General features: G+C 41.1%; 1 protein-coding gene across 1 annotated transcript in view; it reads right to left on the bottom strand.

The window, feature by feature from the left end:
* Positions 1-398: 398 nt before the first annotated feature.
* The window catches only part of LOC144957486 (uncharacterized), a 36,779-nt gene continuing 27,177 nt past the window's right edge, over positions 399-10,000 (bottom strand). The window contains exons 3-6 of the mRNA XM_078888800.1: positions 8,200-8,871; positions 6,351-6,513; positions 4,957-5,088; positions 399-2,902 (exon numbers count right to left, since the gene is read on the bottom strand). Coding sequence (XP_078744926.1) covers positions 2,651-2,902; positions 4,957-5,088; positions 6,351-6,513; positions 8,200-8,828 — 1,176 coding nt within the window. The 5' untranslated portion in view covers positions 8,829-8,871 and the 3' untranslated portion in view covers positions 399-2,650. The remainder of the gene's footprint in view (positions 2,903-4,956; positions 5,089-6,350; positions 6,514-8,199; positions 8,872-10,000) is intronic.

Raw genomic sequence — 10,000 nt, 5'->3', positions numbered from 1 at the left:
TTCATTTTTCACTTTCTTTTGCCCGTCGTGGCCTTGTGTTGTGACGTCATCTTAGGGGAATGGCCAGACTATTATTTGACAAAGGCCATGAGTTGATACGGCTGTCGAGCATGTATAACAGGTAGCTCTGCACCAGATTGAATAAATCACAGTTGTGTTTCTGGCAAGTAGATGAGGATATTAAAATAACGAGGTACCGTCACCTGGGGGTAACTTTACCTACAGGGGAAACTTTGCCTCTTGAATTGTGAACCAATAAGAGATTGTATGCTTTATGGGAATTAGTTCCTTTGATAAAAAATTTGTCTTTTAAAGGGTACAATAACTGCAACAAAGCTGAGATAATTCAAAATGATTCAAATTCACAGAGGCAAAGTTTCCCCTTGAGGCAAAGTTACCCCAGTTGACGGCAATTACATGATAATCTGGAGTTACTAAACTTGATCATTTTTATCGTTGATGGCTCTAAAATCTTGTCTGATTCAAACGACATTTTCAAAATAGCATAACCATTGAAATGAATAAAGTGTCTTTAGAATCACTAACGATGAACATTGGTCCCGTGATGAAGCCTGCATGTGAGCGAAAAAAAAAAAAGAAAATAAAAGACCGGTTTTCTGTTTACATAAATGATATTGATAGTTTCTGTACAAGTTGATAGATACGAAAGATAATCCAGTAAATACATTCTGATTCAAAAATCACATCGATTATTTCCCTTACCGGATCATTTTGTCTCTGTCCGGTGTCGTTTGTCTGCCGTACTGTGGACAAACCCATATTACTTCAAAATTTGGCCAGAACACTCATCCTTCAAATATCGATCGAGTGAAATGATCCTCATCTTGGCAGAAACTCTCAGACCTGGAACTTCGAGAAGTCCCAGGTTTGAGAGTTGCTTTTTTTTGCCAAGATGAGAGTAGTTTAAATCGAAGGACAAGTTTTCTGGCCAAATGTTAAAATCTGCGTTTTTTCCAGAGTAGACGGTTGTGGAGATGACTGGAAACATTACATCAATATGTTCATACACAACTTTTATATCGCGTTCCCGCACAATTTACCATGATGAATGGGCTCCACAATTCTTAATTTTTCCCTAAGGAGACCAATGGGAATAATATTTCCATTTCATACAGGACAAGACCCCAGTTTGGCGACTTGATGGGGTTTATTTGGGGGGGTTTTTTTGGAGTGGTGGGGGGGGGGGGGAGTCATAATTGATCCATTACTCAGTGGAGTTTTATACATTTTACCCAAGACATCAGGGCTAGCAATCAAACTTTAGATTTCATAGCTTGCATCCCATGTTGTGTAAAAAGTTAAACGAAATGTTTCGCCTTAAAAACTACTCTTCAGCTAATCACAACAACCTACTAGGTTTGTGAAATTTCAGGGAAAAAAATGGATATTACTTCAACTATTTCAATTAAATTGTTGTTTCTGTTCGATGATGAAGAGTTTTGAACCCAAAACATTGAACATTTAGAAGTGATTAAATTGCCCGTCTGTCAAAGCTGTTTCATTCATTTGTGTCCAATAATTTATCACAATAGAAAAACCTGTGCATCAAGATAAGTATCCTACCTGTCAATGTAAAGTCATATCATTATCAAATTTATTTTGTTGCTGGCTGAAGAAAGGATTTGAGGTCGAAACATTCGTCATATAGAGATCAATCAGACTGTTGTAACTGAACTGAAATTCTATAAAATAGGGGACTTTCAACATGTGCTAAGTCACATGATAGTCTCGAAAAAAGGATAATGGAGGGAAGAATTGAAGGAAAGAGAGACAGAGGAAGACAAAGGAAATCCTGGACAGATGGCATCAAGGAAGCTACAAGACGGCGCATGGCAGACTGTAACGAGGCTGCAATGGACCGTGAAGGATGGAAGGCCATGACATCCGACCTCTGGAAAGAGATGGAACTCGGGTAAGGTAAGGTAAGTCACACCCAGATAGGAAATGAGTCAACACCCTCAGACACTCCATTGGACTCCATAGAATCACCAGAGACAATGTGAAGATTCCAAACACTCAGGGTTTTCTTCTATGACTATGAGGCCAACTAGTCAATTATTTTCCTATTAAAGTCCAGAAATAAATGACACAAAAATGCAGATTTCTCAAAATGGTGAAAGGCGACTTAAAAAGTAGGAAACAAAAATGAATATTACAGGTTCAAACAGAACAAAATACCAATCACCGACCGTTTCGAGTTAAAACCCTTCTTCAGCCGATTTTTGTTTTCATTTTGTTTTGGTTGTTGTTGGCTGAAGAAGGTGTTTGAGCCCGAAACGTTCTCTGTTTGGTATTTTATTGTTATTTTTTGAAGCTGTTTACGGTTCACATATTCCAGGAGCTCTGAAATGAACTTAGAAATGAACAAGTGGTTGAAAGTTATCTCCTCATAGAATATTGTCCTGTATAAATAGTTGACATCAATCAATTTATCAACATATTCTGTTGTCTGAGAAAGGGAGTTGATGTTTATGATTTGTTGGAGAAGGGATTTCAAGTTAGTTGTTGGCTGAACAAGGGATTTGAGTCCGAAAGAATCACGAGAAAGGGCCATAATACTGTTGTGACTGAAATTATATTAATATATCTCCCTGTCCTGGATAGATGATAGACAGAAATTATCAATTCATCAAGCATCAAATTCCGCATCAATGGCATCCGCTAGTTCATCAGGGGGACGTAACTCTACTTGGAAATTGTGATTCTTCCCGTCGGATTTCAGTTTCTTGGTATACAGGTTGAAGGCCGCGCCTAACGCCAGCGCCATCTTGCGTCCGGAGTGGGAGGAGTCACACAGGAAGGCGTGGCACGAGGCTAACCTTGACCTTGAAGAAAGTTCACGGACAACGATGCAGGTGAAAACTCTCCAATATTTGATGTCCTTGGGAAAAAAAGAAATACAAAAACTTAAAATTAAATTTGAATATCATATAACGCAATATCCACGAGAGGTGCTCCCTCTAGGGCTATTGGGCTTTTATACAGAGCAATATTCACTAAACTAAACGTGCTCAAAGCGCTTTATATGGTTCCTGACCACTAGCAACGCGTCACATGTGGGACAAGACAAACCCCTGTTAGGCGATATGACAATATTTTTACGTTAGAAACAACGTCGGTAATGATCAGGTACTCATCTTACACATGGATACAATGGGAGAATGTATGTATAGACGGTTTACCAAGGAGTCAGTTAATAATAATAATAGTAATAATGATAATAATAATAATGATAATAATAATAATAATAATAATAATAATAATAATAATAATAATAATAATAATAATAATGATAATAATAATAATCCATCCAACTATCTAACCATCATCTATCCATCCATCCATTCACCAATCCACCTACCCATCCATCCATCCATCCATTCACCAATCCACCTACCCATCCATTCATCCATCTATCCATTCACCAATCCACCTACCCATCCATCCATCCATCCATTCACCAATCCACCTACCCATCCATTCATCCATCTATCCATTCACCAATCCACCTACCCATCCATCCATCCATTCACCAATCCACCTACCCATCCATTCATCCATCTATCCATTCACCAATCCACCTACCCATCCATCCATCCATCCATTCACCAATCCACCTACCCATCCATTCATCCATCTATCCATTCACCAATCCACCTACCCATCCATCCATCCATTCACCAATCCACCTTCCCATCCATTCATCCATCTATCCATTCATCAATCCACCTACCCATCCATCCATCCATCCATTCACCATTCCACCTACCCATCCATCCATTCATCCATTCACCAATCCATCCATCCATCCATCCATCTATCCATTCACTAATCCACATACCCATCCATCCATCCATTCACCAATCCATCCATCCATCCATCCATCTATCCATTCACTAATCCACCTACCCATCCATCCATCCATCCATCCATTCACCAATCCATCCATCCATTCACCAATCCATCCATCCATTAATTCACCAGTTTATCCATCCATCTATCCATTCACCATTCCACCTACCCATTCATCCATTCACCAATCCATCCATCCATCTATCCATTCATCAATCCACCTACCCATCCATCCATCCATCCATTCACCAATCCATCCATCCATTCATTCACCAGTCTATCCATCCATCTATCCATTCACCATTCCACCTACCCATTCATCCATTCACCAATCCATCCATCCATCTATCCATTCATCAATCCACCTACCCATCCATCCATCCATCCATACATTCACCCCCATCCACCCATTCCCCCCCCCCATCCATCAATGCACCCATCCATCCCCCCCTCCACCCACCCCCATCCACCCATCCCCCCCCCCCCATCCATCAATGCACCCATCCATCTCCCCCTCCACCCCACCCCCATCCCTCCCCCCATCCATCAATGCACCCATCCATCCCCCCCTCCACCCCACCCCCATCCACCCATTCCCCCCCCCCATTCATCAATGCACCCATCCATCCCCCCCTCCACCCCACCCCCATCCATCAATGCACCCATCCATCCCCCTCCACCCCACCCCCACCCCCCCCCCCATCCATCAATGCACCCATCCATCCCCCCCTCCACCCCACCCCATCCACCCATCCCCCCCCCCATCCATCAATGCACCCATCCATCCCCCCCTCCACCCCACCCCCATCCACCCATCCCCCCCCCCATCCATCAATGCACCCATCCATCCCCCCTCCCACCCCACCCCCATCCCCCCCCCCCCCATCCATCAATGCACCCATCCATCCCCCCCTCCACCCCACCCCCATCCACCCATCCCCCCCCCATCCATCAATGCACCCATCCATCCCCCCTCCACCCCACCCCCATCCACCCATCCCCCCCCCCCATCCATCAATGCACCCATCCATCCCCCCCTCCACCCCACCCCCCACCCCCCATCCCCCATCCACCCATCCCTACCTGGACACCATAGGATATAAAGTCGATGGGCATCAGGCCTGGGGGAAATCCGTCCTTGACCTTGTTACGTTTGTGCTCTCGAAGGTCAAGGCCCTTTGGGGACACGACGACGTAAAGCAAAGGAAGTTCCATCTGTGATAAAAGCAAACCAAGAAAACATGAGCTTTTATATAGCGCATTATCCACTAAATGTGCTCAAGGCGTTTCACAAATATGGCTTCGTCGTCAAGTGTCAAATGACTCTCGCCTACTTTGATGTTAAAAGCTAAGAGGAACAAGTCAAGTGTGAGCGCTTTCGATTCAAACAAGAAATACGAATGTTTAAAAACTCACAAATCAATTGATGCTTTGCGCTTAGCTAAAATACTCACAGTCTGATAAAAAGTATCAACACACAAAACTGTGTGTAACCGTAAACGTTTATAGTCTGATTAATAAAATTTACTGAGATCTTATCATAAAAATGGCTGTCTAAAAATAAAAACAACAACAAAGAGCTCAGTGACGTCAATTTCGTTCCTTCTATATAAATATTTCATAGCATTAAATGATTGAAATTGTCACTGTATGTTTAGACATAAATAAATAAATCTGATAACCTTTAAACTCGGAACAATATAGTCTTAACCCTCTCCTTACCAGTCATTTTCAGGATTGTCCCCAAAACTTCACACCCAACTAACACAAAATAGATTTTTTATCACTCAAACACAATAGCAGTAAGTTCTTGCGATACATAATTTCTGTAGCAAAACATGCTCTACAAAACACTGTTCATGTTTTAAAAAATTGTATGATGTACAAAAGAAATTTTAATGAGAAAAATGTTGGTTGTATCGTAACGAATGTGACGATTTTCCTATAGTTGGTAAGGAGAGGGTTAACTCTCTCCTTACCAGCCATTTTCCGGATTTTCCCCAAAACGTCACACCCAACCTATACAAAAATAGGTTTATTTCACTCAAACACAAAAGCTGTTCATGCTACACGTATTTTTTTTCCTGCTAGACGAGCTCTTCAACACAATGTTAACTCACTCAACCCTCACACCGACTATATCCGTAGTTTACCCCGGTTACTTTTACCCCATGCCTGTTTATTACATTTTTCTGAGAAAATTTATAGGCGTAGTATCAAAGCTGATGCTTTTCATTATTTCATGTATATGGCAGTTAAATAAAAATATGCTTTAAATACTTTTTGTTTTCCAATTTTGAAAATTAGCAAAAATCTCTAGGATGAGTGAGTTAATATACTTTAAACCAAACATTTCTTGTTCAAGTATTATGATGTACAAAACAAATAAGAATGAGAAAAATGTATCGTAACAAATTATGTGACGATTTTCCTGTAGTTGGTAAGGAATGGGTCAAAATGACCCAGAGATCACAAACCTGAGGTTTTTCCTCGATGCTTTTTTTGACCTGTTTGACCATTTCGTCCACTGGACGTCTGACGTGGTGGAGTCCGAACATGCCCTGGACGTCACGATGACCCAAGTACTTGACCACAAACACCTGGGGCAGTCTGTCCACCACGACGGCCGTGAACTCGGAGCTGTGGACGATTGAAGATGATGACGTGGGGGTCAAGGTCAAGATATTTGGACGACGTGTAGTCTACATATAGATAGTATGCGCTTGGCTAAGAATCTCATAACATTGCCATCCGGAAGTATAACGGATCAACACAAAAAACTGTGTTTATCCATGAACGTTTATAGTCATGTTAATACAGTTCAGTGAGCATTACTCATAAACGCGGATGGCAAAATACAATAACAAAGACCCGAGTGACGTCATCTTCGAACTATCTATATGCAGGTCCGACATCGGAACGCAACAGGCTTCAACAGTCGTGACGTAACTTCCCTCGTAATGACGCATAGTAACTTAGTAACTGGTTCTAAACTATCAGAACAATTGCGGACGACCGTATGAAATATTTCTCCAACGAGCATAAAAGTGGAGAAAAACATAAATCTGATCATGTTTTGACTTTCATACATTCTGATCACATGACATGTGATAAAGTTCTAACCAGCATGAAGAATAAAAAGTAGCGATTTTCTTTGTTTAGAACCAGTTGCTGGTTGCTGGGCGGAGGGGACGTCAGACTATTGAGTCCTATTTTGGGCCTAGGTTAACATTGTATGTGATGGACAATATTATTCTCTTACGTTATTTTTCTTCAGATTTCCATTCTCATTAATGTAAATGTTGCTGCTCGAAGCTCGAACAAATAAATAACAATATGAAGTTGAATGTAAGCTTCAATTTAATAAATGAAAACAGATAATGTGGACGTTTCGGGTTTCCCCTTTATCAACAAAACAGGATGAATGAAACACTTCAGACGAATGAGATAATGTGGTAGTGGCGTTGTTAAGTATCCTGTTTTGTTGATAAAGGGGAAACCCGAAACGTCCATTTTATCTGTTTTCGCTTACATTCAATTTCACATTTTATTTATATCAGATTTCCATTAAAACAACGAGTCCATAGTAAATTGGGTTATCAGACCTACAAATACGTGCACGTCGGGCCGAGGTTTTGATGGTGGTGCAGCAGAAAGAGGTGGTTGGGGAGGAAGTAGGAAGTGGTTGATGGAGAAAGTTGTTTGGGGAAGACGAGGATGAGTTGGAATAGGAGTTGTAGCTGCGTGAGAAAGAAAAGATGGAGGATGAGAAAGAAAGAAAATAGAAAATGTTACCGACTTACTTGTTGTCTTACTTCCTTTCTTTCTTACTTACCGTAATATGGGCTGACTATAATATATGGCCACACGAGGTGTCTTTAGGCCAGCCTCTATCAAATATATTGGTAGATTTCAAATCTTATATTTTCTTCTTCTTTTACAAAAAAAAATTGTGCACGCTTAACGTTATTTTTGTGCTCTGGTGGGATGATATAGATAGTTATGCATGCAAATTAACAGAACTGGTGGGATGATATAGATAGTTATGCATGCAAATTAACAGAACTGGTGGGATGATATAGATAGGTATGCATGCAAATTAACAGAATTTTTTATTTTTTTTAATTAACCAAAATATTTTAAAGAGGCTGGTCATGAGACACCACCTTCACCCTCCCCCCTCCCCCCCCCCCCCCAAAAAAAAAACAGAAACAAAAACAAAACAAAACAAAACAAAACAAAGCTCCATCAATACAACCCTCCCACCCTCCAAATAACAAAAACAAACAACAACCAAACATTGACCCAAACATCAACCGTTCTTACTGAAAAGACTTCCTTCTCTCCTTCTTGGGCTCATCCTTGTCCGCCCATTTCGTCAGTTTTTTCAGCGCCTTCAGAGAGTTCCGTATACTCGTCGATCGACTCTTCTTCTTCCCGCCATCTGACGTCGTTGTACTTCCGCTATCGCGGGAAGCCAGGCTTTCTTTGGAAGGGCTGGGGCTGGGGCCGGGACGATGGCCGTTGGAAGACGTTGGATAGACCTTTGGCGATGGGGACGTTGGGGAAGACGTTGAGAATACACTGTTGCTGGCAGAGGAGGCGACGCCATTTTTTCTCTTTTCAAATTCAGGCGAGCTCCTGAAAGTCTGTGTTGTTGTTGTTGAAGGATTGACGCCATTTTGAAATTGGTCATCGTTTTCCTTGAAGCTACTGGACGTGGAGACGGAGTCTGAATCGGCGTTCACGCTACTGCTCCCTTCGTCTTCGTCATCGTCATCGTCGTCGATGCGAAGGTTGTGGTCGGCGTCTAAAGACACATTGCTGTCTAGCTTGTTGATGATGTCATTGAGTTCGGGGTCTTCTTTCATCGCCCTTTCTATGACGTCATCATAACTTGTGTCTTCCGACTCGACGTTGATAGCGTCATGGTCGGCCATGACAGCAGTCGCCATGTTGAATGGTTTATCACGTGATCTAACAATGAAAACGTTTTATCTGAAAAAAAAAGAAGAAGAAAGAAACGTATAAATACTCAGTTTTTAATGTTTTCTTTTTTCTTCATCTTAATCTTCTTCCAAAGCGCTGCAGATATTTTATGTTTTCTTTACTCACGTTGTCTCACCGTACTCAGGAGTAAATTGAGTACGAGACACGATAGAGACCATAACAATTAGGGTTATCAGACCTGCTAATAAGTACACGTTGGCCATACCCTAACATCATCTCACGCCACACAAAATGTTGAGTCTATCTTCAATGGTGAAGCTGTGCGGCTATGTGGTCTTATGGTATGACACTCGCTTTCGGATCCCAAGGTCCTGAGTTCGAGTCTCGTTCAGCGCTTAGTTGACTCCTTGGAAAAGGCTCTATGTTCACATTATTTCATCCTATTCAGGTGTAACATGGTACCTCGGTACAGCGTTGTCTCTGTCGGAACAAAATTGTAACATCGCCTAACAGACGTCATGACTCGTACTACATGTTAAGTTGCTGTCGGTCAGGGACCTTTGTAAAGCGCTTTGAGCACGTTTAGTGGATATTTCGCAATATAAAAGCTCAAGTTTGTTTTTTTTATCTCTTTAAAGCTGTAACAGTATGGAATGGATAGGATTGGATAGGATTGAAAACACAACAATGATCCAGTGTGTACCGCCCGTCTCATCGATGTTGTAGAAAAGAATTATCCATTTGATTTATTACTATTTTAGGGTCCAGGGGACGCAATCGAGATATTGTTTATGACGATGGAATATTTTGTTGTTACTCCCCTTATATACTTTGTCGCTCTCCTGTTGAGAATTTTGTTTTTGTGCAAGGAGAGAAATTCACAGTCTTGCCAATTTGGCATTTTAAAAGCCGAATTCCAGAAATGTGGCGTTTTTGTCAAGGCGATTGGTTTCAAATTTTTCGTTTGGCTTTTTCCCGTTTTTTTTTTTTTTTTTGTTTTTTTTGGTTTTGTTTTGTCTTTTGTTTTTTTGCTTTTAAAAAGATCTGGTCGATTTTCTTTTTCAAAATAAGTCAAAGACAAAATAAGTCAATGAGGTCGTCGATAAGCCAAATTTCTGAATTATTTTAGTTCCAATATTTGGGGTCCAAGGCTAAACTGTCTGTATAATAAATATCT

The sequence above is a fragment of the Berghia stephanieae genome, chromosome 12 (assembly GCF_034508935.2).
Source record: "Berghia stephanieae isolate SIO BIC M18660-M18661 chromosome 12, UCSD_Bste_1.3, whole genome shotgun sequence".
Classification (NCBI taxonomy): Eukaryota; Metazoa; Mollusca; class Gastropoda; order Nudibranchia; family Aeolidiidae; genus Berghia; species Berghia stephanieae.
Note: the sequence above shows the minus strand (reverse complement) of the source record. Positions and strands in the feature narration are given on the sequence as shown.